Source organism: Melanotaenia boesemani, chromosome 6, assembly GCF_017639745.1.
Source record: "Melanotaenia boesemani isolate fMelBoe1 chromosome 6, fMelBoe1.pri, whole genome shotgun sequence".
Classification (NCBI taxonomy): Eukaryota; Metazoa; Chordata; class Actinopteri; order Atheriniformes; family Melanotaeniidae; genus Melanotaenia; species Melanotaenia boesemani.
The window spans coordinates 32,238,711-32,251,776 of NC_055687.1; the positions used below are offsets into that span (position 1 = coordinate 32,238,711).

The following is a 13,066-nucleotide window of genomic DNA, read 5'->3' on the forward strand; positions in this document are numbered from 1 at the left end:
CTTAGTCTACGGGGTGAATTCCAGCTTTATCCCTCTGGACAGAGGTTTTTAGTCCCAAGGTGCAGGACAAAGCTTAATAAAACAGCTTTGTTCCTGTCACCGTCTCAGAGCTCAATAAGAAGTAGTGACATTTGCACTTTATTTTATTTATTGTTTATTTATCCTGTTCTTTAGCTCTCTTTATCCTAGTTTTTATCTCATTGATTTTATTTCCCAAAATTTTTCTGTTGTTTTTATTTATTTTTATCCATCTTAATCTTATTTATCTATTTCCGTATCCTTGCTGCTGCATTGGTGGATGGTGGAACACTGAGTACTTTTTTGTTTTGACTTTTCACTCGGTCTTGTGAGGTTTGGTGTGTATGTGTGCTTTGTTATGGAATGCCAAATGCTATCATTGTTGCTGCAAAACAAATCTACCTGTGGGTATTAATAGAGTAACCTTGAACCTTTTTATTTATGTATTTATTTAATATTAATCATTGCAGTCTGATGCTTTCCCATGTTGTGTTTGTGTAGATTGTTATATCCTGGACAGCAGTGTGAAGCATGTTTGTGGTGTGTTTACATGCTGTTTTGTTTGTTCCAATGCTGGAAACACAAGAATACCCAACAGAGGTTTTTATAGAGTAATTTTGACCCATTATTTTTTGTTTACGATGTTTAAGCCATTCATTGGGGTTTGCAGTCATTCTTTTAATCCTGCTAAAGGCCAATACAACATATTCTCTTTTTTAAACCTTTCTGTTGCAAACTTGCAGGTGTGCTACTGCATGATCCAATTTGGGTCAAGCTTTAGCTGTCAAACAAAGAGATGTTCTCACATTTGACGGTAGAATACTTTGGTATACAGACGGTCAGTGGCTCCAAAACGAAGCCAAGTCATCACTCCTCCACCACTGTGCTTGATTGGTGTGTGGTGTTGATGCTGGTATGCTGTTTGATTTTCTGCCACAACATGGATGCTGCTAGCCCTCTTAGTTCCAGTGGAGGCAGCAAGGTCTACTTAGTTTTATTTACACTGCGTCCACATTCTGACTTAGTTTATGCTAAATTAGTAATAATATGGTGCAATATCTCATAAATTGTTAATCTAAACCTAAATTTAAAACTTGAAGTTTTTGGTTTTCTTATTTTCTGGCACTTAAACGTTTAGCATTTTTCATTGTTCTATAAATGTCTCAGAAGTTATAATATTGAAATAACCCTCTCATCATTCAGTATGAACTTCAGAAATCTTGTTATATGTTTTTGTTCACAGGTTGCTAAGCTACAGTATTTCCCACTTGATCACAGCAAGTTTTTTGTGACGCATGTTGCTAATGGAGATAATAACCCAAAGATATGTCAGATTCAAAGCCTGCTCTAAAATGCAGGACTTAAACATGTTCTAGCTCATTAATTTTTACCCATCTTTGTGCTGCAAGAAGACTGAGGGGTGTGGGAGAAGTGATTTATAAATCTTTGACTGACAACACAGTTCTTACAGTCTTGTTTATTCAGATGCTGCTACTCTCCTTGTAGCTTGACCTAAATGGGAAATGACCCGTAAGATGTGTGTTTAAGTTTCCTGACATTACTGTGAGGGAGAGAATGGGCTGCTGAATAAGTATGCCCATCTATGGCACTGAGTTCAACCCAGCAGCCTCACATTCAAACGCTCTTTTCACATCTGCCAACCATAGTGTTGCATGGCTTGTGCTGTGTTCACTATTGATAATCAGTAGCATCATATAATGATCTGGAGCTGTGTATGTGTTTGACATTAACTGGCTTCCTGCTCTGTAATATGACTGATTTAAAGGAGATTGGAGTGAAACTGTGGTTGATTTTAATCAGTGATAATCAATTTTAATGCTAGATGTTGGTCTGAGTTATTTAAGTTAACAAACATCTTGATTTATAAACAAATTGCAATAGGGTTATTTTTAAATCGAGTATAAACCCTCACTGGAGGGTTTTTTTAAAGCATCTCTTTCTACATTGCTTTTGTTTTATGGCGTACTCTCAGAAAACTACCCTATGACTCCTTAAAAGAGCTAAGTTTTCACCCTGTAATGAATAATGCATATACTCTGTGCAATGAAGCTGTTTCATGTGTGTCTTGTGCTTCCTCCCCAGGTCAGACCACCTGTATGTGTTCTTCCTGCAGTGGAGCCCAGATATGTACGGAGAGGGGGTCAGGGGTATGGGACAAGAGCCTGGGTTCATGGTTGTCAAGAAGAATGAGGTATCAGAGTCAGCCGAGGATGAGCTCATTACTGACCTCAATGTCAAGGAATGGGAGGTAAGGTCTATGTGGATAGATTTCCTTACTTTATGGTGCATCTTTTGTGTTGTTCAAAGTCTCACAGATATGGATTAAAAACTGTTCTCCATCGCAGTTTAATCCATAACCTGTAAAAGCACAAGCTTAAGTGCTGTAATTGTTAGATTTAGTGTTATGCTAAATTAAATGTTGAATAACTGATTTGCTTTAATTATACAGTGCATAGTGTGGATGTATTGTGTATTGTGCAGATTTGAATTGTGTAGTTGTCAAGCCTCAGTTTTGTATTCTGCTTCAGTATTTTGCACCTTTGTGTATCACTGCATATTTCTTGGTTTAATGGTAAATCTTTGTTTCAACTTTTTGTCACTCTGTAAGCTATGATGTGTCACACTTTGCTTTGCTTGGAAATGCACTACTCTGAACTTCCAACCAAAGTGTTTTGCATGTTTGTGTAATTGTTTATTCTTCTTGGTCACTCTATAGTAGTTTCATCATACGTCATGTGCGTGTCAAGTAGTGTTGGTCAGCATTTGTCAGCTTCATCTGCTGAATGACAAATGACCAGCTAGTATGAGTTGCCCGTGCTTGTTTGATTATGAAATAACCCCCTAAAAGAAATGTGACACTGCTTTGACTTCTTCCTCCTTTGTCACAATCAACTTTGGGTGGCATTGTTATAGATTTACATTATGTGGAAGTTAGACTAGATAGCAGTGAAAAGTATAGCCTGTAGATTTTCTGTATTTCGTGTGCAGATATGCACAATTTGCATTGAGTGGATGACTGTTCAAAAACCAGAGGTTAATGAAAAGGATGCAGTCACTGTAGGAAGAAATTGATACAAAGGAGGCTGTGTCCTGTATTTAAATTTTAATGTAAATGAATGATGTAGAAAACAAAGTGGACTGATTTGTTTGTCTGTGGACCTTTTGGCAAACAGAGAGTACATGATCCACTACATCTGAATAAGTAAAGCCCTAAGGATTAAGTTTTAACTACACCTTTATTATTAGACTTTTAAAAAAAATAAATAAATAATAGGGTTTTGGTAAACAATTACTTTTTCTTTTAAATAAACCATTAAATCAGATGTTGATTTTATATTTACATTTTAAATGTCTCCATGGATGTTGTTTATCGCGCTTTGTGAAATATACTCTGGGGAAATGGTGTTACTGTCTCTTTAAATTCTGTCTGCCATGAGTTCAGAGCGTCGATTATTCTTTAACCAATGGGAGGTCAGTTTCACTCCCTACCCGCGTTGTTATTGGACATTAGTTGTGTCAATCACGTCATACGCCGTAGAGACCCTTTTAGAAAAAAAAATGTTTCTATTTTAGACAAGCAGTCTCCCAGGCATTATAGAAAACTCCCTGTACCCTGACACTGGGAGAACTTAAAGGATCTGTAATGTGACTTTTCAGCTTCAACCTCGCCCATTTAATAGGAAATGTTTTCTAGAAGGGGGAAGGACCAGAAGAAACGGCAGACCCCCAAGTACACTTGTGTATGTTTTGTAATGCTTCTTTTATATCCTCTGGCGGCGTATATTTCTGTATGTTCAGTTGTTGTTTTTAGCAAGTAAGGCTAACTCGGTAGCAGAGCTAATTAGCCTGCTAGCTCTATATCCCAGTTCGGTCTAGTTCAATGAATGGTGACAGGGTGGCTCCTATTTAACCACTATTTAGCAGTCAGGACACTGGTCCCATTCGCTTGTGTCCTCTTGGCACTGTGTAATGAGATGTGCTTGTGTTCTCTAAAAGTTGCCTTTCAATGCCTTTAAGAAGCAGCCTTGTCCTATAGTAAAACTGTACTTTATTAAACGTACCGATTTTTTAATTCTTACATAGTACTCTTTTGAGGTCTTTTCCTTGAGCTCATTTACAATTGATAACAAAAGACGTAACTCGATGGCTATATCCAAATGTTGACCTTTCCCTTGACATTTATCACCCCGGGTCAATATTTATTTCACGCCACGTCTTTTCCCTCAACATATTCCAAGCGCTAGCATGCTACAAGCTAACCCGTTTTCAGTGTCATATGCAGCAAAGTTCCTTTATCTGACATCCCTGAAGCAGGGGTGTCATTTTCATGAGGGCTGTAGTTTACCCTTCTGCTGCATTATTGAGACCTGTAAAGAGTCAGTTTGTTTCCAGAAAAGTTACACCAGTAAATAGCAAGGTGAGTACAAAATTATCTCAGGTGTAACCGGAAGAAAAAATTGTGAAAACATTATTTACTTTACAAGGCCACTCCTGTTTTATCACATGTGTATTTCCCATATAGTGTAGTATTACATAACAATATTTCTGTTTCTGTTCTGTGGCAGAACACAGGCAGTAATTCTCTGAGTATGCAACAGCGTGGGGTGCAGCTTTGTTGGACTGTAGCCATGCTTAGTGGGTCATTGTGTTGGTCTGTCTGGTTCACAGTGTAGTGGATTGTGGCTGCTGACATACAGCCATGGCAAGTTTTGTTGCAGCAGTTAAATATTAGCTGATTTTTATCAACAAACAGCCTTTGTACTATCATGCTATCGCGCTTTCTTGTCTACTGCCACGTCTTATAACAGTGGTATAAAACTCATTACACAAACATGCAAAATGACTAATTGCACTGAAATACTATGTGCCCCCTTCTTTCATCCAAGCTGAACTATTTGAAGAGGCTTTTTGCCTGTTTTACACTTTGCTTATTCCAACCATTAACATCCACCTTATTATAAGAAGAAATGCTGGAATCCCCATGGCTGGCTATAGAACTGGCCCAGTTTTATTTTCCACCTGTTCCTGTGTTTGTACTACCAGGTAGTGTCTCTGACGGAGTACCACCGTCGGATTGATGCGCTAAACAGCGAAGATCTGCGCTCGCTCTGCAAACGACTCCAGGTGCCCTGACCAGCCCTGTTTACCCCTCCCTCTGCTGTCTGCACCAACATGGTCTCCTTTAGGCTCCATACCGCAGGCTTTTGTTGCTGCCGATGTTGCATACTAACATTTAGAAGTACATTTCCCCATTCCTCTAAATAAACATCATGGGTTTAGTAGATGTAGTTTTAAGAGCTTTAAGACCAAATAGACTCTATATTTTGGCTGAAAACGGTGTTATCACCTTATTACAGAAAAGTTGGCTTGTTTGGTGTGATGAGGTTTTCACGTGACAGCAGCCTTATCTGAGTCTGTCAGGCTGTCCTTCTTAGACTTGTTTAGTCATTTAGCCCTCAAGATCAGTCTGGTTAAAAGGCAGTAAAACGCTAGCTGTTTGTGATGAAAAATCTGTACTGTTTAGGGTTAAGAGATGTGTGTGTCAGTAAGAAATTCCCCATTTTTCTAAAAAGAAAACTGCTTCTGATGCTAAGATAAGCTAAATCTTAGGCATGTGGCCTGCGTAGGGCTGACCCACTGAAGATGAGAGGATTAAAGGAGAAAGACACAGTGTGTTGGTGAGAGGATGGAAGCAAGACTCCTCTTACAGAATGAATGATGTTTTCTAAGGGACAATACAAGTAGGCGCTTGAATGCGAACTGAAACATGAGAGCTTCACCAGTAGCATAGTGCCCAACAATCAGTCTCTGTTATCAACAAAGATAAATAAACTCCCCCAAACAGTCCCAATGGACTGATTGGGAATAATACAAATTATTCATTGGTTGATTTCATTTTCACTTTGCATTCTCATCTTCCAGACAGCATTTCTGCTTTCTATCTCAGTTCTGTCAAACCAGTTCTGGTCATCTGGTGTTTGACTACCAGGAAGATATTCAGTAATCCTCATCAAATTGTGGGATTGTCATCATGTTGTTACAGATATAATTTTGGCAGAGCAATGTCTAGGTTTAAAACCACATAAAAAAAAGGGCTGAAACTTTTTAATTTGAGTTTTCATTGCCATGTTTGAGCTGTAATTTAAAGCTAGTTTCCCTAGTTGCTTCCTCTGTCTAGGTCTAGAGCAGTTCACCCGAACCCTTTAAAGTTTATTTGTACAGCACATTTCATTTACAAGACAGTACAAAGTGCTTTACATAAAACATTAAAAGCATTACACCACGGTGCAGGAAGCATTAAAAACAAACTTTAAAAAATAAATATAAGAAATGAAATAAAAAAGGTAAAATAAAACAGATAAAATGCAAGAAATAAAAGTTCCGTTATGAGAAATTAACAGCTGTTTTGATAACAGGCAGCAAATAGAAAAGTTTTTAACCCTGGTTTTAAACTGCTGAGAGTTTCCGGAGACCTGCAGTTTTCTGGGAGTTTGTTCCACATGTGAGGATCATAAAAGCTGAACTCTGCCGCTCCATGTTTAGTTCTGACTCTGGGAACAGAAAGTAGACCTGAGCCTGATGATCCGGTTGGTTCATAACGAACCAGATGAACTGAATGTATTTTGGTCCTAAACCATCCAGTACTTTGTAAACTAATACCAGGAGTGTAGCCTGGCTAGTTTGATCTATAGCTTGCCTGATATAATGCAAACCGAATGATAGATAGATGAGAGGAGCTGAACCCATTCAGTGTCGGTGATGTTGGAAGTTAACCCTCTAGTTGTCTGTGCACATGCATCACTAACTATTATTTGTACTTGTAGATTACTACCAAGGAAGAAGTGAACTCCAAGCATGGCACATCCATCAAAACTGAGCTGGAGCCCGAAACGTTCAAACCCAACCTCAAAGAGCCCAGTGATCTCCTGGAGGCCGACCAGATAGAGAAGGTAGAGGCTGCTCTCATGCATCCCAACATAAAAGACTTGCTCACTGCATATTTCCACATCTTCTACAAAAAGACCAGAACTGACAATGAACTGCATCCACTGAAAGAGATTTCTGTTGTTCCAATGGCTGATAATGGTTGCCACTCTTCATTCCTCTCGACCATAGAGCAGCCTTGTTATCCAAACACTATCAACCTCTCCTTCATGTGAGCCCCCCTGCACTGGGGGCAGCATAAGAGGTGTGCAGTACAAAAGCTCTTTCTGCACACCTGGAAGCACCAAGTTAACGACACCGACGCAACAGTTTGATCAAACAATCAAATTAAAATCCAAACAAACTAATCATAATTAGCCTGTTTTCAGTTCTTTAGTTTCATATGTGTAACTTGCATACAGTTTAAAAATCAGGGTGTAAATCTCAGCAACATTAAAATCAGCTCCACTGAATCATGTATTCATGACCTCTGTAGCGGTAACAGGTAACCTGCCCATTACGGTGTGGATATGACATCTGATAATGACTAAATAATAGAAATATTATGTGACTGCTAGATTTGGCTGTGAAGTCATGTTGCATTTCTAAGCTTTATCACTGACCGGATTTCTATAAATGACCTAAACGCTGTCATTAAAAAAAAAAAACACTGAAGAGAACAAATTTGAGGTTTTTAAATGTCCTCATGAAGTGGAGTCGTTCTAAATATTCTTAAAGTTCAGGTAAACATGTTGATGTTAATTAAACCTACAAAGAATATTGGATCCATTTTAAGCCGTAATACGACTCAGGTTTCCACGATGACTGTGGATTGAGCTTGTTCAACTCAAACTTTAGTCAGACTTTCAGCTGGTTGACGTGTTTTCTGATGTGTGCACTCTATCCGCTGACACAAGTGTGCTCAACTGTGTGCACGCGCACGTGTCTATGCGTGCGGCATCAGGGCGGATCTCCATCACAGACACAGAGAGCAGCTACTAAACGACATGTTAATCAGATAAATAACATCAGACTGTTTAGTTATTTTTAATGAAAGAGGACAGTATAAACCTGTTCTAGAGGGAGGCTCCCCAGATATGATGGTAGGGGAAACACTGTACTAGCTTGAGTTTCACTTCTTTCTGGATCTTCGTGGTGTTTCTAAGTTGAATTTGGAGGCTTTCCCTCAATTCTCCTGACTCTTACCATTGATAGAGGTGTCCATCATCTACATTGGCTGATAGGTTCCTTAGATATTTACCTGTGTAACACCTCTATTAAAACATCTGTAAAACTCTGTTTTGTTTTGTTGTTTTTTTTTTGTTTGTTTGTTTTTTTTAAGCTTGTACTTTTGCACATTTCCTCATCAGGCATTACTTTGCTAACTCATTAATGAACTGGGCTGCTATTCTCTGTTTTTTACTGTTTATCTCTTTCCTGATTCTGACACTTCTGTAGTAATCACACATATCTCAGCTTTCTTTTGTGAGCAAGATTATACACACAGCCCTTGTAGCTGTGAAGATATAAGCCATTTATTTTGGGTATATCATTTTGGACAGGAGGCAGAAAAAATAATAGATTAAAACACGTCTATGAGCTACACAATTTCACTGGGTGGCATACCCCTGTTATTGCAATGAGCATGGGCATCATACCCAGTTTACTGTGAGTCTGCCACGTAAACTCGTCTGTTGTTTTAAATACACGCTGGCAGACTGTATTTGTATTAACTACTGAAAATAATTCCCAGCCCTTACATTGTTTACTCCTCTTCCACAGCATAAGCAGCAGTCGCCTCATAGAACTGTCCATGCTTCTTGTTAAACTAAAAATATACAGATGTATTACTTAACTGTTAACAGTGGGCTTGAAGTATTTTTAAATTTTAATGAAGTCAGAAAGAGTCAATATTTTCCGTGTAATTTGTTGGCAGTAAGTAAAAGAAAAAATAATCAGGTGTTTACAGTTTCTCTACAGCTTGTGCATCATGCTGCTACCTCAAAGGTTAACATGCAAATCAGAAGAATTTGCTGGTCATTTAATTTCAAACATCAGATATCACGTAGCTCCTTTTAAGCCTTGTTTTCTCACCACGGTGCTTTGGGAGTAAGCGTAGTCTCTGCACATCCACCAGTTGTTAGGTGACTTGATGAACGCATGCAGAGCAGGATTACTTACAATGTTGTAAACACATAGGTCACTTGATGCCTCCTTACATCAGCCGGTGAAACAAATGACCTGGTTGGTCAGCTGATCAATAGAAATGTGACACGAACGGTTTGTTTTTTTTATGATTATTAAAGAATCCACATTGCAATGACGTTGCATGTGAACTAGATATAAAACTTTTACCTTTAATGTTATTTTGAAGCCACTGCAGGTTAATACACACACACACTCTACTCCAAATGAGTCCCCGTTGGCTCATTTACCAATCTACTGCCAATGCGCAGCTTTCTTTCATCACTCAGGACGGAGCTCAGACCCGGCTCACAGCGGTGCAGAGTTGGGCTTCATCTCCTCGTGGTTTTATTTCCTGCCTGCTCACCACATAACTGCTTCAGATCCACCATTAAAGCATGTGCTGAGCCAACAAGAAAACGGCCAAGGGGACTAATGGGCTCACTGGAGTGAACAAAACATTTAAAGGCTGCCTTTGTTCTATACAGCAGAAACTATGCAGCTTCCTGTAAAAAGTTGTCACTTTAATTCCATGTTTTAGTCAGTGTCTGTTTTATCTGTCTGTTAAAATGAAGCATACGCTGCACAGTTCCTCCAGCGCCTTTGTTGGCTTTATCTCCCCATGCACCACAGCCGCTGTGTTAATCCTTCAGTCTGTCTGCAGCCGGGCGGCGGGCTCTCTCAGGGAGTGCTGGACCTCTCTTTCTCTCGAGGCTGCTCTCCATGTTTGGAGCCCTGTTACTCCTCTTTAAACGCCAGATGGTGTCAAAGGGTCACTGCAGATGTAATTGAGCGTTAATGGCTGTGACCTTTCCATTTCAATTTTGTTCTCTTTTTTTCTATCATCCCTTCAGTTCTTTATTTTCTCACTTTCACTCCACAGCTTGCCAGGAATCTCCCACCACGCACCATTGGGTACCCATGGATGCTGGCCTTTGGCACATCAAAGCATGGCATGAGCATTAAGACACTGTATAGAACCATGCAGGGCCAGGACAGTCCAGTCCTTCTGGTCATCAAAGACAGTGACGGCCAGGTAAGCTGCAGATCTAATAAGAAAACAGGCAACAGTCTTACAGTGGCGTTGTGATGCTGATCAATTTCTAAAAAGTCCCCTCCTCAGTTACTCCTCTGTGTCTGTGTTTCTGTAGGTGTTTGGTGCTCTGGCATCTGAGCCGTTTAAGGTCAGCGATGGCTTTTATGGCACGGGAGAGACTTTCCTCTTTACCTTCAATCCAGAGTTTGAGGTACAAAACTTCCCCAAGTTAGAAAATAATGTGTTTCTATAAAAATTCAGTGTCCCCTTTTATCAGTATACAATATCCTTAATGATTAGAGGGCATCTCCATCCCTCTTTATACAACATGTTATTTCATTCATCAGTGTAGGCAACATCCGGGTGCTTCTGAACATGTTTTAGAAGACTAAAAAAGTAAACTTGTGTTTTTGTGTGTGTGTTCTTGACAGGTTTACAAATGGACAGGGGACAACATGTTTTTCATGAAAGGAGACATGGATTCTTTAGCTTTTGGTGGAGGAAGGTGAGCCAGATATGCACCCTCTGACAGTAACAGTATGAATAATTACTTATTTCTTGTCTTGGCATCATTTCAGACAAATTTGACTGTAATTTGGAAGGTTCTTGAATAAATGTGCTTGAAAAAGTGAAACTAAAGTGGCTGATTATGTGAAGGCGTGAATGTCAAAGCTCAGTAAAGCTTGTAAATCTTGAGTAATGTTTACCGACTTGCATCACTTAATTTTTTTTTTTTTTTTCATGCAACTTTTTAAGCTTTGCTTTTGTTCTGACTGTGTTTTCTTCTCTCGTAGCGGTGAGTTTGGCCTGTGGCTGGATGGAGACCTCTACCACGGCAGGAGTCACTCCTGTAAAACTTTTGGGAACCCTATGCTCTCAAAAAAGGAGGATTTCTATGTGCAGGACATAGAGATCTGGGCTTTTGAATAACAAGACAGTGCACCACAGGGAAAATTAAAAAGAAAAAAAAATCAAGTCCTTCAAAGGGCAAACCAAGGAGTCCATCTCCTATAGAACAATGGCAACGTCCCAAACTTAACTGCACATCACCAGGGCTCCTCAGTCTGGAAGCCAGCTATTGGATGCTTGTTGTGCGTTACTACTGCAGTTATTACGGAGCTTTGTTTTTTTGTTTTTTTTTTTTCTTTGTGAAAAATGACCTTCGTGTGTATCTTGTTACAGCCTTGTGCAGCGTTTTTTGCAGAGTAGGGGGAGTGTGTGATGATGCAAGGTTGTATCACAGGGGTGAGAGGAAGGGGGGCAGGGCAGGGACCATGGAGACCTCACAGAGGACCGAAAGGCAGCGAAGACCATCGTTGCTGAGGTTTGGGACTGCTGCAAGAAGAGAGAACTGCTCTATTGGTCCCAATCAGAACTTTACAGAAGTTCAAGGAGTCCCCCTGCGCCCTCTCCAACCCGTAGAACTTTGTTCACTCAGTAGGATGTTACTCACTGTGCTGTCAGCCTTGACGGAGAGAGACCCAGTTAGCGGGAGAGCCAGTAGACGGAAGCTTATCACATTCCATTACTCTTGTTTGTGGAGTGTCCCAATAAAAATGGTGATTTGTGACAACATAAACACTTTGGCAACAGGATGTGATGACACTTAAACTCTGAGAAGAGATTATTTGCTGTGTGTAGTGCAGGGGGGAGGTGGGTTAGTCTTTTTCCAGTACAGGTTTGGGTTGTCCTCTTGAGGCTAAACTTGTTGAGTATCGTGTATTGTAGTCCTCCTGTTGTTCACTGTCATAGCACACCATCTGAAAGCACATAGCTATAATCAGACCACCCATCGTCGTAATGTTCTGTTCAGTGGGTGTACGCGTGAGTCCAGCTAACACCGGCTAACCCTCGCAGGACGCCGGCTGTACTGTTTGTAGACAGTAACGTGTTGCAATAGATTCGTGGAATATGCAAATAACTGTCCTGTGACCTCAAATAATCCGCAGGTCACGGCACTTTTGCCGTCACCTGTCACTCTTTCAAGAGAGAAAACTTGTAAAGCTTTTACGTCTTGATACACAATTGCTTCTCTGGGTATTATTTGAAAAGCCTGAGACGTGGTTAATTGTTTTACATGCATATTTGACAATTATATATTGATATATATGATTATATATGAGTTAATATAATCATATATATTTTGCTGTTGAGTGTGACAGTGATATATTTGTGCTGATATTTCAGCTGTTACTATATAATGTATATTATCCTGTAAATTAATGTTTAAAGTAGATTTGTTCCTATACATATATATATATATATATATATATATAAATATATAGAAAAATACATAATGCTATATAAAAAATATATATATATATAAAATAAAGTGTGGATTGGTGGGTTGCTTCTAGCACTTTAATCTGGTGTGAAAGTGTCATGGCCAGGTTCTTAAGTTCTCTTAGCAGTAGCTGTACAGTATTTTTTTTTTTTTTTTTTTTTAAAGACCATGATGTTAACTGTTAGTAGAAAGCTTGCTGCTACCAATACCAACAGGGATGTACCCTAATGTTCTGTCTGAAAAGGAGGATTACTCTACAGCAGGAAGAGGGGGGATGTTGAATGTGGTTAAACGAAGCAGCAGGCTTCGGTTTCTCTCCGCACATGGCCGTCAGGTGAGTCTGAGCAGGTACAGGTAGGTATACAGGTCGATGGCCCCTTGGACAGGCAGATTGAAGCGGGCGAAGGGAAGTGTGTACAGTACGTCACCCTCCCCATGGAGCCTTTTTCCCCCCTTTATTCTGGTCTTCCACACCAGTATTTGTGTCCTTGTGGAAAGTCACAGAGTAAAATATGGATAATTCTTCCGATTATTTCACCAGAACAATGTATCTGTGATGTATAAATAACAATAAAGCTAAATTAATTGTTGTAACCTGG

The 13,066-nt window shown here is 39.6% G+C and overlaps 1 protein-coding gene across 5 annotated transcripts in view; it reads left to right on the top strand.

Annotated features, from left to right (window-relative positions):
• The window catches only part of oxr1a (oxidation resistance 1a), a 184,522-nt gene extending 171,461 nt beyond the window's left edge, over positions 1 to 13,061 (top strand). For 3 of the 5 annotated variants that reach the window (XM_041986974.1, XM_041986975.1, XM_041986976.1), the window contains 7 exons: positions 2,122 to 2,287; positions 5,083 to 5,163; positions 6,864 to 6,989; positions 10,031 to 10,183; positions 10,299 to 10,394; positions 10,615 to 10,688; positions 10,978 to 13,061. In XM_041986974.1, coding sequence (XP_041842908.1) covers positions 2,122 to 2,287; positions 5,083 to 5,163; positions 6,864 to 6,989; positions 10,031 to 10,183; positions 10,299 to 10,394; positions 10,615 to 10,688; positions 10,978 to 11,113 — 832 coding nt within the window. In that variant the 3' untranslated portion in view covers positions 11,114 to 13,061. Of the gene's footprint in view, positions 1 to 2,121; positions 2,288 to 2,317; positions 3,780 to 5,082; positions 5,164 to 6,863; positions 6,990 to 10,030; positions 10,184 to 10,298; positions 10,395 to 10,614; positions 10,689 to 10,977 lie in introns of those variants that run through there. The other 2 variants (XM_041986979.1, XM_041986978.1) reach the window with 2 other exon arrangements.
• Positions 13,062 to 13,066: the final 5 nt, after the last annotated feature.